At 39.3% G+C, this 14,230-nt stretch overlaps 1 protein-coding gene across 1 annotated transcript in view; it reads right to left on the bottom strand.

Annotated features, from left to right (window-relative positions):
* The window catches only part of LOC146003166 (uncharacterized), a 379,420-nt gene that overhangs the window by 42,746 nt on the left and 322,444 nt on the right, over positions 1-14,230 (bottom strand). The window contains exon 5 of the mRNA XM_083141352.1: positions 8,816-9,029. Coding sequence (XP_082997478.1) covers positions 8,816-9,029 — 214 coding nt within the window. The remainder of the gene's footprint in view (positions 1-8,815; positions 9,030-14,230) is intronic.

Genomic DNA, 14,230 nt, shown 5'->3' with positions numbered 1-14,230 from the left:
TGGATAATAAACAATCATGTGGCATCATTTTTGCTTCTATTCGATTGTATTGATGTTTCTAAATGACAATCTTGAAGATCAAATTGATATATTCATCCCGAAACATGCAAATGGCAAACACGATGCAAGATAGTGCTGTATATAATGAGTCATGAAGAAGTAATGAAACTGTGATTTGATGAATCACAGAGATATAGCATATTGGTTTTCTCAAAAAGAATACAAAACATTTCGATAAGAATATAAATTGCGTAAGCAACAGACAAAAAAGGTGTTTAGCGCAAGACAGGAATAAATGGAGAAACACAAAAATGCAATAACAGAACTACAGCTCACATTGTAACAAGTTGCGGTATGAAAGAAAATGATAACACTTGGATAATGAGCAACGTAGGAAAAGTAGGTTGTCATGAGGAGGAAAACGCCTATGATTGAAGTCTATGTAGCCATAATGTTCTGCTTTGGAAATATGCTTTATCCGTAAAACTTCAAATGACAGAAATCCAATTTTTTTCACTGTCAATGTTGAGGAATTGTATTATCCAACTAAGCCGGAAAAATTTGCCTATATACGGAGATTAAGTCAATGTAGGCACTGGCATACCCCCGAGGAAGGGAGGGGGAAGTATGGTGCGGCCATAAAACATGATACACAAGGTTTAGGGCACGTTTTTAAAATTTACAGTGCATAGTTGTATGTAGCCTATATATTGATCTCTTTAATACATACAGATCAGCACCCTAGTAATTAAAGTCTTTGAAAATAGAAGGGGGTATGAGAAGATTTTGATTGGTTGATTTTATTTTCTTCGTCATTTGGTTAACCGCGAAGATAAGGATGAGTGATGATATGATAACACTGATGAATAGATACTCACAAAGAATGCCCATGGGTAGACCGGGATTCGAATCAAGGACCCCTGGTGTCGTAGTGCGCTCTGATAACCAATTCGCCACGGAGGTATGAAAATACAGTAGATGCAGAGAGAGAGAGAGAGAGAGGCAGATTTTGAGACAGATCAGTCCAAAAAGAACAACACATTCCGAACCTTCCACATTTATGTCTTCATCTGGGCATGGATGTTTCCTTTGCGAGCGTCTCGTCATCAATTTCGCGTAATCATTACCCATCCTCACCATTGCAATTACCCCAAAAGGGCAGAAAAATAAAACAGATTCAATAGAATAAAAGTTTATTTCCGCATATCACTCCTGAACACTCTCTTTCCATTAACTCCAGTATATATGGACCAAGTTTGTTCATTAAATTTGATGCTGAACGACCAACAGAATCATAACAGTTCTCCACAACAAAAAGTTAGCTCCTGGCTACACTTCTTTCCAATTTTTTAGCTTCGGAAAAGCCTAGCAGACGCCAGCAAGTATTGCTTGGAATACGACCTGAAACGGCGACACTATCTTGAAACGTTGCCAGAGCACGAGAGAACCATTCAGAGGGAATTTTATCGTCGATATAAACTACTATCACAGCAAGAAGAGATTTACCTAGAACCATGAACGGAGGGAGGGAACAGGGGCGGGATGAAATGGAAGAAACTCCGCCGAGGGTGTATCAAGTTAAAAAATAAGAAAGATATATGACTGGATTCTAAGTAGTTCTCCTGGTCGGGGCATTATAAATGATATCTTAAACTTATACTCAGAAAGGTTTAGCCGATAGATTTCAGAATCTGATGCTCCTGAATGGATTTTTCTGATCCAATGGAGAGATGGAAAAAGACCACAATACTTGGATAAACTGCTGAGATAAATGTGATCATAGCCTATTGGCTCGTTTGAATATGTACCCTGGAGGGAAAACGTGTGGTTTCTTTAGAGTATAAATGTTGAGGTGAGTCGGAGTTAAGCCTTGAAAATGTTGTTGATCTTCCGTGGCCTACGGGATAGCGTATGGCGCTGCATTGTCAGGATTCCTCGTCCCTCATTTTCTCATTTTGCGTCGCTTTGCTGACACTTTTCAATAGGATGAGATGATGACGCACACTCAGACCTGTGTTTGGAACCGGGAATTTTAGTGCGCATTGTCCCACCACGCAATATAAGATAATTACACCAGTGGAGTTGCGTAGTATTGTTCACGTGAACGCTTGAACACCCATGTATAGTTTTCATTGGTGAAATGACATAAGTACAATATGCAATAGAATCACCCACCTCTAGTGACTAGTTAAACGTGCTATGAAATAAGTATTTGTTTAAAAAATATATCGTGATTCAAAGTGTTTTGTTATTAATATCATCATTTTCGTTCAGTTTCATCTTCCGAATGTTGGATGTTCGGGCGTAATTGATATGACAACTTGAGATTGTATAATAAACAGGTGTATTCATCTGAAATTTATGTGAGGTATCATAAACCTATTTTTGCAATCGAAACACCTTCGTTACAGGTGGTTAATGATATTGTTAGGAACCAGTTTCACCTCTTTACGTTCGAAGGAAGAATTTGTTTCAAAGTTTCAATTTGGATCATATTTGATATTTACTACACAGGAAAAACACAACACCGCACACACGCGCGCGCGCGTGCACGCACGCACACATGCATGTAAATAAATAGACTTATGACAAAATTCTGAAATATCTTACGAAGCATGTTGTTTTTTTACCATTATCCAAGTTAGTGGACTTTCTCCCAAAATTTGCATGGCAGACTTTGAATATATTATTCACTCTACATTTCCGCGCTACAAGAACTATTTGTGTTGTGATTATTTCCATGATAGAGCATTATTTTCCGTACGTTTCCTGCACTAAACCAAGTAGTCTCGGTTTGTAACCTCGGTGCAAACTGGTTGAACAATTGTTTGGATTTTAACCTAAATTGTGTCTAGATTAGCATCAGAGGGCTGCACAACGGCCAGAATCGCTTACTAGGCCCGCCTGGTTGGTCGGGCGGGCGAGTAAAACTATATACCTGGGTTTTGACCCGTCAAGCATCGAAAGCCCACGGGTAACTGGAAGGCCTTGCAAGACGAAGCTCGCTTATCTTCAGCGTACGCTCATTCCAGTTTTGCACCGTCTCCAGATACATGAGTCACGCAGTCACCGTTGCCAACTTTTAGATTCTAAACTGTTCTAGGAGCACTTAAAATGTTCATCACTTTTATCAATTTGAAATTGCAGACATTTATTCCTTGCTAGAAAACATTTGTATCGCTCACACCCAGTGGCGGCGATTGGGTTCCAAAACTAGAGGGCCAAAGTGCAAATGTACGGGAGGAGGGGGGGCAAGGATAATTTAATTTCCCTTGGTACATGAGATTAGCGTGGTGCAAAAGTAGCAAAAAGTAGGGGGGGCAACTGCACTCTCTCGGCCCCGCCCCTAATTGCTGCCCCTGCTGACACCTGTACAGGAGTACGAACCAAATTTCGCAAAAAGTGCCATCGTAAATACTTTGGAACTTTGTGTGACTGGTGGTTGTTCTACATTATACTTTTTTGGGGGTGCTCCCCTATGGCGCAGTGGTAGTGTCGTCGCCTTGTAATCAAAGGGTACCAGGTTCGATACCCGGTGGAAGCACATGATGGTTCGGATCCCACTTTAAACTATAGGTCCAGTCCCGATTAGCCTTATTGTGCATAAATTGACCAAATAAATGAATCAATCAATCAAACAGATTTTCTCTCTGGTGTAATTTTGCCAATTCAATATCCGAATTAGTTGTTCAAGATCCCCCCCCCCCCGAACACTAAGGCACGATGGTCCATAAAATGGAACATGAAATCAGAATTTGCATTATAAAAGGTTTTTGAATATTGTCATCTCTTTGAACAAATCGTCGTTCGCTAGTGTTGTTGCTAGTTATCTTGTTCTCAGACAGCATTGATAGTAATACGATACAAAATATAATTGTTAGCTTGTATTTTCACACGGGTGCAAATTACAGGCAATGCTATTTACACATTTCAACAAACAAACAACGTGAAAATGAAACCGACAGAAGATTTACGATTTCAAGACCAGAAAGGTGACATAAAATGAACAAGACACACAAACGTATTTCAAGACCATCGAAGCAAATTTAGAAAATATGTGGTAGTTGGTTTGACATAATAATGACACTAATTTGAGAAGTTACAAAATCTTAGGTGCAGTGGCTTAGCAACATATCGCGAGGTCCTGGGCGAGATTTGAATGCAAGGCCCCATCGTTCTTTAAGTTTGAAATATCAATGTAAATCGATACACAGTCATCAAGGAAACGTCAGCAAATTATCATATTTATATAATAGCCTACAATAATAATTAATTTCTGACGAAAATTATATTTAATAGTACGCGACAGAGAAATTTACACTTGGCAGAGCTACAGTAACACGCTGCTGGAATTTTCATTAACCAAAGTAGTAGTAATAGTAAGTTTTTTAAGATGTTCTTTAGGCAGTAAGATAACTGAAATATCCTTAAGTGTGCTAAACGTTTTTTTAAAAAAATCAGAAATACAAAGTAAGAATCTTGAAATATAACCTATATATTATTTAATGAGTCGTTCTTTGTTTCCTCATTTCGAAGTTTGTAGGCTGTAAATGTCACAAACCATGGCTTAATTAGAAAATATGGAAGGACGCACATAAAATGTCAGTGCTTGATAGAGCGGGGGGAAGGGAGTGCGCTAAACCACAATCCTGTCTAGGGGCCCAATGTATCTACCTACAAGCTCTTCTACACAATCGGTTTCAACATCAGCAAATCTTAAAACGATAGTCATTTGCACAATAAATGTGAAATGTTTGGTGTAATCAACTGATACAGCTAATTTGACTTTTTTTTAAATTAGCAATTTTGACTTTTTTTTTAATTAGCAATTTTGACTTTGTTGCACATAAATTGTACCAGTTAACTTTGAATTTTAGGACTTAGATGATAATAATAACTGTGAATCTCATTTCGTTGTTACGTCTTAATGTTCTTGTAATATTAAATATTTGCCGCAGTGGCGTAATAAAATCGTAAAGTACGCGTCCGCAAGAAATAAACTTGGGTCCCTCAAGTACAGTCAGCTTCTTCCAGGAAATTTACGTAATTACTTAGAATGGCTGGTTGTGCCTGCACTTACATTAATAACTATACAAATCGATGCTCTAACTCTGAATTTTCACATATTACAACATATCTTTCTTTGACATTTATGTATTCAAAAGAAGAAAATACAAATACTTACTTATACCTTCCCCCAAACAGAAGGCGGTACAGGATACAGAGAACACTGGAAGTTAGTGTAGAGCTATCAAGGAGAAGAAACTTTCCTAAAGCACTTGATTTCAGATTTAAGCACATTCCTGAAACGTAGAACTTGATCAGGAAATTCGGAAGATAAATCATCTTCGTGTCCGTTACAGAGGGCAATAGCTGCGTCTGAAGTTGTAGGAACGAAGGAAGAACTGCTAATATTATCCATACCTTTCTTGAGTTTAAAACACCAGAAGCATTTAAATGCCCCATACTTTGCTCCGTGGCAGTTTGAGGTACTTTACCATTAACATATTAAAATCGGGTAGGCTATGCAAGGTCACGAGACAGAAGAAAAATGGATAAAATTGTCCAAGCAATTTTTGCGTTGATGTTTCACATGAGAAATGATAATTATTTTGACTTTTTCGGGGCCCCTTAGGCTTAGAGCTCCCGCCCGCCTCTGATTTGACGTATTCATTCAAATTATAACGTTAAACTAGAATATAAAGCCAGTTAAAAAGGTCTTAATTTTATTGCCCACAAAAATTAGCATTTTCTATCTTTCTCGCTTCCATTTATTACGTTTTTCGTATCAACCTCATAGGACGCGAGGCCCCTATATGCGCGAGGCCCAGGGTGGTCGCCCACTTCGCTCACCCCTTGCTACGCCAATGATTCTACAACCTCAAGGCACCTGCGCCTAGCAGAAATTCAAATATTTCCATCCATGCATAGCGAAATATAATGGCCGTTGGCAACACTGACAGTAGTGGTCGCCGTCTACCTGCAAGAACTACATCGAGTCTCACGGGTCTTCTTAAGACCCGGGTAATAGAAAAGCCTGGCAGGCATCGATGCCTGTGCACAGCTGTGACGTGAAGCTCGATTGCGCGATGTCGATTACCTGGGCTTGATGTGCGTGTTGCATATTATTGTAGGCGCGCCTCCTCGCAGACGGGTTTTCTCCGGGTCTTGTGCAGGTCTCTGATTAGCATCAAAGTTTTCATTTAGGTTTGTGCAACTTTATTTTTGACGGTATCCTAGGTCTTATGCAGCACGCTTGACTTCACTGTTGGTTGGGTTGCATAGTGGTCAGGTAATTTAAATGAATCTGGAAAAAATGTCATCGTACTCTCAGTTGCTAGTGCATATCTCCAAGTAAATTGCAGACAATTTTTGAACAGAACATGACGCTATAAGAGCTTGGACTCAATTTTATCGTTAGATTTTCAGAGTGATTGGTTTAATTTTACATCGCGTTTCTTCCAGTTTTGGCCAATTGCGAGAAGAATAGAAGTAGACTCATTTATGCAATATATCTTGTATGGTTCATAGACTATCCCCCTTAACTAAACCCATGCAAAGCCTGTTACGAAGCAACCCATGGTCATAAACTATTCACCATGTGCTAGCAGCTAGCTTCGTAACGGCCCCATCGGTCCAAACTCAAACGAAAGCTGCTTCGTTCAGTATTTCGAATCTTCTTACAGTTCTGGATTTCCCCTTTGGAAAGACAACCTAATGGCTTGAAATCAAATATTGGTTTGGAGTTAACCGTCTTGTCTTTGTGACATCCGGATAATGAAACGACGTCCTTTTGACAAAAACGAACGGTAACGTTTTCCCCTCTCTGAAGCAGAATGCGAAGAGGGGGTCCCACACAGAAACTCGACACCCTGGTCCTAGAGGAAGATATTCATTACTAAAGTGCTTCTCTCCTCGTGGCCTCAAAGCGAGGTGGAAGTGAAAACGCACACTTCGTCAGTTGAACTTTCACCGCGTAAATTCTGTTTACGTTTCTCTCAAGGCGCTAAGCTTTGCAGGCGTCTGCTTTTAACAGAAATCAAGCGACGAGCTAGTATTCTTGTCATCTCAAAATCTACTTGGCCTTGGCGGCACGTTCTTAAATGAATACGTCTGTGCTTTAGTTTGAGTTTCAGTTTACGTCCACGTTTTGCACAGATAGGTCAATCGGGACTGGCCCTACAGTTTAAAGTAGAATGCAAACCACTATGTGCTTCCACAGGGTATGGAACCAGTATCTCCGTGCACTTTTGTGTAGTTTCAAAATGAAATAAGATATTTTTCTTACTCTGCTAATGTTCTTGAATGGTGATGTTTTCTTAAGGAACGTAAATACACATTTTATCCGTAGTTTCGTTATCTAACGTCAGCTGTATGCCTGTTTAAGTTAATTGTGACGACGGGTATGAATGATAAATAACTCATTCCGTGATATTTCTCGAACTCAGAACCCTCGCAAACAAAATTGTGAGGCGACGTTTATCTATCGTCTCCACGCTTGATTTACATGCTTAATACATGAATATCTATAATCATCAAGCCTCCCGGGTGGCGTGGTAGTAACGTTGTTGCCTTGTAATCATGGTGTTCTGGGATTAGACACCCAATTAGTGTTTTTGTGCGTAAAGTGGACTTAAAAAGACAGTCAAACAAACAAACTCATTTTAAAGCATTGCAAAACAAGTTACAACATGAATTTTTCAGTCCTTGTATGCGCCGCAGTCAGTCGTGGTATGTGCTGAACTGAATGTACGTGTAGATATGGTATTAAAAATATTTTCCCTGTTCCATCGTGATTATATCAGCTTTGTTGTTCTTTCTACGACTGTTACAGTTTCAGTACAGACTTGTTCAAGTAATCACGGGAAACGAGCTACTATTACACTCGGCATATTTTTCAAGGTCTCGAAAGAAAATCAGATTTTTCATCACCTTCTACGTCTTGCCTACTAAGACTTTTCACCGTTAGATTTCGTTCATTCTTCACAGCGTTATGAACCTGTCCAAAGTACTTCAATAACCATAGAAGTTTTAGTCTATGGGCCAGCCAAGAAATCGGTATAAATGGCTCGTTAATACTACAACAACAAGAACTACTACTATTATTATTAATAATAATAATAATAACAACAATACTAATAGCAATTATTATTATTATTGTTAAATGTTATTACATGTATATAACAATAATATACTATTAAATAGTCAAAACCAGTTACAATATGTGTAATTAAATAGGACTAAGGACACATGCTGCTAGAAGAATTCGGTGCACACACTACATATTTCATTTGTTTTATATGAATTCTAATGTGAAAATCAACAAGCGTAATATGTCAAATTAAAGATAAGCGTTTACGCTACAATGTTTGTTTGGCACATTTTCTTCTCAAACGCCTAGATTATTAATAAATTAATGATAAATATAAAATTAATAGTAAAAAATACGATTTGTTTTTACTAATCCGTGATTAACTATTTAACGGTTTCTCCTATCAAGAAACTAAAGATAACATTAAATATAGAACTTATATTAAGCCTTCATTTAAAAGAAACGTTCGTTGATATCTGGCCGTTGGTTTCAGAGATATAGTCATCATTTGAAATGTCAACATCCGCCATCTTGGATTAGCCGCCATTTCTATTAGCTACCACTTTGAGATGGTGAGCATGGTTTTTTGATATCCTTACACACCCATATAAGTGTGGCATAAAGGAAATTATTAAACACAATAAACCCAATTCTTGATTTAGGCCCATAGACTATTATGAGTAAAATATTCTAAAGTTACGAGTAAGAATAACAAATACTTACCGTTGATGTGAAGGTAAAATCGTATCACCCTCGGGGGATGGGTTGAGATCTGGCACTCATACAGGCCTTCGTCCCTCTTATTAGCATACAAGATTTGCAGTCTCCAGTTATTTGGATACTGGAATTCCATGGTATACCTTGAATCTCCGCTGTACGTATGACGACCCACAGTCAGCAATTCGAGTTCGCCATTTTTTCGTCGAACCCATGAAACCTGAAACAAATAATAATGTCAAGTTAGTTACTAACCAAGGACCCTTTCGAGGTGGAGTTAGTTGTAATTCTTGTAAATAAAAGGTTAATTTAAGATATTCTCTGCCTCTGGAATTTGTGGAGCAAGGACGCGCATAACGAACGAGAAGGGGAGAAAGCGAGCTGGAGGAGTCGAGCAGTTACCGCTGCTGTAAATGGCTGGTAGCTGCACTCACTTTCAACTCTCACGATATCATTCGAAGAGCCCTATCGAGTCACTACTTTTGCAAAAAGGTGTTTCCGTTCGGTTCCTCTAGAGGTTCCTGGGACAGAGTATACATGTCTTTGGAACAAGTTACCTATTGAAATATGAACCTCTTCATCTATCTAATATATAAAAATGGATGTATGTGTGTGTGTGTGTGTTTTCTGGCATAACTCTCGTACGCCAGGAGCGATTTCGACAAAACTTGGTACACGTATCACTTGTAATATGGAAAGAAATACTGTGGGGGTAAGACACCCCTGGCACCCCTAGGGGTGCGGGTGGGAAAGGGTGACATGTAAAATGACCGATATTAGAGTGGAATCCATAGTTTGCCGGGTCGCTAAGATGAATGGTGACACTCCCAATGCCGTTCAACTCCAAGTACAGTTTACACTTTAGTTAGAATTCATTATTTTCCTGTCTAATAGAAGATTGGGATAAATAAATACCCGGGCAACGCCGGGCAATCAGCTAGTTAGTTATAAACAAAACGGCACCTACCTAATACAATCCAATATATTTTACTTTTTACCCAATTAATTGTTGAATAAGTGTAAGAATACAAAAAAATACGAATTGTCAATGTTAAGTCTACAAAAATGTAAAGCTATCCACTGCGCATTACACTGTGCCGTAAAGGCAGGTACATATCAAGTAAAGCTTCACACATTCTATATCTAGATTGTAGTGGATGAAGTGACTATACACGTTAGCTTTTTAACTGCTTATTATATTGATTTTTGCAGATTTCATTAATACAATTAATGTCACAAGTTTTATATATATAATTATAATCTTCTAACTTTGTGGAGGAGTAGATAGTATTACGCGCTACAACTTTAGGAGTCCCTGGTTCGTGTCCCGGCCTGGACATGGGTGTTATTTGGCAGTGTATCCTCATCTTTGTGACTTGCTAAAAGTGGCAGAAAAGCAAAGTAAAAGGAATCAATCACTCACAATTGGCTTCATGAGGAAACGACTTTAAACTTAATAAAAATAGACCTCATGTTTTAACTTTCATCTTGCCCACATGAAGTCACGTGATGTGGTGGAAACGAGAGGTTAAACTGAGGTATAAGCGAATACCGTTACTCGTGAGACTTAAAATTATGTGTTCGCTTAACACGACACAAGAACAGGAGCACGATTGATTGTTTTTAAGTGCCAGAACGTTTACGAGTCAATCTCGGTCTCAAGACAACCAATTTCGCTAACTATCACGTTAAGACAAGCAAACCACAAAAAAAATCATCACGGAAGCAAATTTCGAACTTGATGCAAAATTTACTTTCACCTTAACTCACAACGAAACTGTACCATTTCGGCAAGACTAGATATTGCAGGAGTATTTCCATTACAAATGCCACAATCCTGTTCTGTGGGAACGCAGCAATTGAGTAAGATTCTGGAGCGAAACAATGGAAACGTTTCCGCCAGAGCGAGCAATTAGGCGTCAAACTTTAGCGTGTGGCAGCAACGGGGGCTTCCAGCGGATTTAGCATCCCGTAAAGTTTCTCCGACAGGGGAAAGTTTGGCGCTGCTACATTTCCGGAGTCCTTCTGGACGTGAATCAGGCAAAATAGCAATGCTGTGAACTTAGATTTATCTTTTAGCGCAAAAAATTATGTAATTACGAGCAAAGAGGAAGAAATATTACAGAATATTCGAAGTATGTTTACTGCTTTCACGATATTCTCTTCGTTAAATAATGAATCGAAAAAGAATTGCTTCAAAATTTTAGCACGCTTCATTATTCATGTAAAGTCCTCGCACGAGACCTAGACTGAACTCGGCCCTTATCGTTGTCGCCTTCAGTCATGTGACGTATATTATAACTTTACGTCTACATGCGTTGTCTACACGTAATCTACGCGTGGATTGCATTGGGTTGTAGTTTACATAGACTACATAGACAACTAAAATACATTAACATTAATTGTCAAGGCTTTCATGAGAGGAAAGTGACATATTCAACTACATTTATTCCCAACGAACTGACAAGAATCCTATTTGCAACAACATTTATCTAATTTCTTTCTATCATCAAGCATTAAAAAAAAGTAAACTGTATGCAAAAAAACAGATGGCAGTAGTTGGGCAAAAGTAGTCTTGTTTCCATAAAACACTACAATATTTCTCATATAGCTCTTTTCCTCGGTGAAAATTTGTTCGGAATTTAAACAGGAGTTAAACAAGATTCTTGTTACACATCAGCATGTGATTCGCAGTATATTTTTGATTTACTTCTACAGCGCCCTTTGCTAAGTCATCACCTTTCGTCTTGTTGTTTACAAAAATTACGTTTACGTGTAGAATGTAAACTATCGTTTTTACGTCACTGCCTGTGGTCTCAGTCTGAAGGCTTTCTGGTCGTTAATGAGAGTGCTTTGTTAGAAGGAGATTATTTCCATAACATCTTTTGCTGTTATGCATTTGAAGCAGAAAACAGTGGTCCCTTGGTAAGTGTGCACAAAGTGCAACAGAGAGTGTTGGAAGCTTGTGGAGTAAGTACGCGAACTGTGAGCGTATTGTTAGGGAAGGAAAAGACAGTCTTGAGGCGTCGGGTTCCATGTCATTTGAATCACCGCGCAAACGAATCAAAAGGAACAATGTCACAAAGGCAATCGACGGTTGCGATAAAGATATAATAAGAAGAATTATCCTCGGGTATTATGTAAAGGGAGAATATCCAACACTTAACAAGTTACGGGTTGATTTGCAAACACAAAAAAGCTTTCAGTGGGGAGTTTCGTCGTTGTGGAGGATACTGAAGTATATGGGGTTCAAGTACAAAAATAGCAATGACGGTAGACGATTTCTGATGGAGAGAGCCGATATAGTTACAGCGAGAATAACGTTTTTGCAAAAAAATGCATCTTCTAAAAAATAAGGAACCTTTGCCCTATATGCCCGACCCTGTGGCCGAGTGGTTAGCACATCGCGCTGCGACGCCAAGGGTCCCGGGTTCGAATCCCGGTCGGGCTTGTTTGTTTGTGAATGTCCATTCATCAATTTCATCATTTCATCACTCATCCCCATCTTCGCAAATTAGCCAAGAGGCACAAAACGCGAAGTAAAATAAACTAAATCAATCAATCAACCTTTGCCCTATATAGGTATTTCATTTAGATGAAACGTACATACATCAGAATTACGCTCCAACGAAAATCTGGCAAAATAAAGAGGGTACAGGGGATTTAAAAGGTGGGCGCATTATTGTTTGTCACGTAGGTTCCAGTCACACTGGTTTTCTACAGGAATGTAAATTAGTTTTCAGTGGTTTTCGCAGTTTTTAGATACGCTTGACAAAAGGAACATCAAAGACGCAGTAATTGTAATGGACAATGCTAGCTAACATTCGGTTCAGTTGGAAAGAATTCCTACAACGTATACACTTGATATCATACACTTATCGGTATTCTACTGACCACAAGATGGGGATAATACGCATTCTCAGGCCATACGCGAACAATGGGACGTCTGTATTTCATGGTTCTTTCGATTTCAGCTCCTCTTTCCCGCTACTCTGGCAACGCTGCAGTCTCTCTCTCTAACCGGCCTGTCTCGTAGCGCTGGATAGGTCGTTTCCCCGCTCTCCACTTCCCCTGCCAGCTTCTAGAGCGCACGCCGTAACAACTGAAAAGAGCTATAGGATCACTAGACAGACTCGCGTAGTCCGCTGGAGATGTTTCGAAAGTAATTCGACTCACAACTAAACGGTGGTGTGATGGCTCTTAAATTGTAAATTTATAATTATATGAAGAGTTATCGGTTCGATATCAGATAAGTGCACCATGTTTCGTATGGAACTTTAACCCAAGGTGAAACGTTAGCTATATGACATTTTTGTCATTGTTTAGCCAGGTTGAATTATAATATGTGCGCAACAGGTGAGTGTAAGGCACTTTTCAGACCGAAGCGACACGCAACACACATTGCTCGGGAAGGAGCCAATCAACAGCAATCAACGTTTCAAATGCAAACATTGTTCATGAATTAAGAATCATGGCATCTTAGACACATACAGCTATCTAACGTGTACCAATTTGGTTACATATGTGAGATACAACTGAAAACAATTATAAAACACAAGAAACCAACAATCGTGGCGAAAAAGAATTGTAAAAATGAAAGAAGCAAATGTAGAGCATGCTACGTCTTCGCACAGAAGCAAATTTGAATACTCCACAGAAATGTAATAGCAACAATGGTATTCACTTACAACAATACATGCCATACAGTGATGTGACATACTACGAGTAAGAGTATTGAGCTGTTGATGTCCGTTGACTCTTGTCAACTTGAACGCCCTCATGGAAAGAGCTGGATGTTGAACACAATGAGCTAAACTTATTTCGGTAATCAACTTAACGTACAATTTCTCCATTGCTTTTCAATACATTTCGTGTTCTGTTCTTCGCTGCCAGTGCTTTGCCACTGGATCTTCCAGGCCACTGCGCCAACCAGGACGCAAAAGGGAACAGGCGGGGATGATATGGGAGCAGACGGACACCATATGCAGCTGCACGAACCCCAGACAAGCGGCGACCCACCCTGAAAGCCGTCTGGGACAGGTGGACAATTAATTGTCCAAATATCTGACCTCTGTGTCATGCAAATATGGTAGGTTCACCACAATGGCGATATCCAGACAGCCAGAGAAAGCCTTGGTTATTGGATCCTGGGATTTTGGATTCTGGCCAATCGAATTTTGGCTGTTTTGAAACGTAACACTCGCTTTCCCTGGAAGAATGTACGTCCCATGTAAGCTGGCACTACCGTTGAGCTGAGACGCTCAGATAACGCTGAAAACTTTACTCAACGTACAAGGCTACGGTGAGAAAAGAAAGTGGATTGTACAGTTGGGAGGACAAGTAAGTTTTGCATACAAATGATATAGCACTTTCAGCATTTATCTTCTTGCTATTGCAACCGTGCACGTAATCGACGAAATG

This window comes from Lepisma saccharinum, chromosome 19 (genome assembly GCF_977018435.1).
Source record: "Lepisma saccharinum chromosome 19, izLepSacc3.1, whole genome shotgun sequence".
In the NCBI taxonomy this organism is placed as follows: Eukaryota; Metazoa; Arthropoda; class Insecta; order Zygentoma; family Lepismatidae; genus Lepisma; species Lepisma saccharinum.
This window is presented reverse-complemented; position numbering and strand designations above follow the sequence as displayed.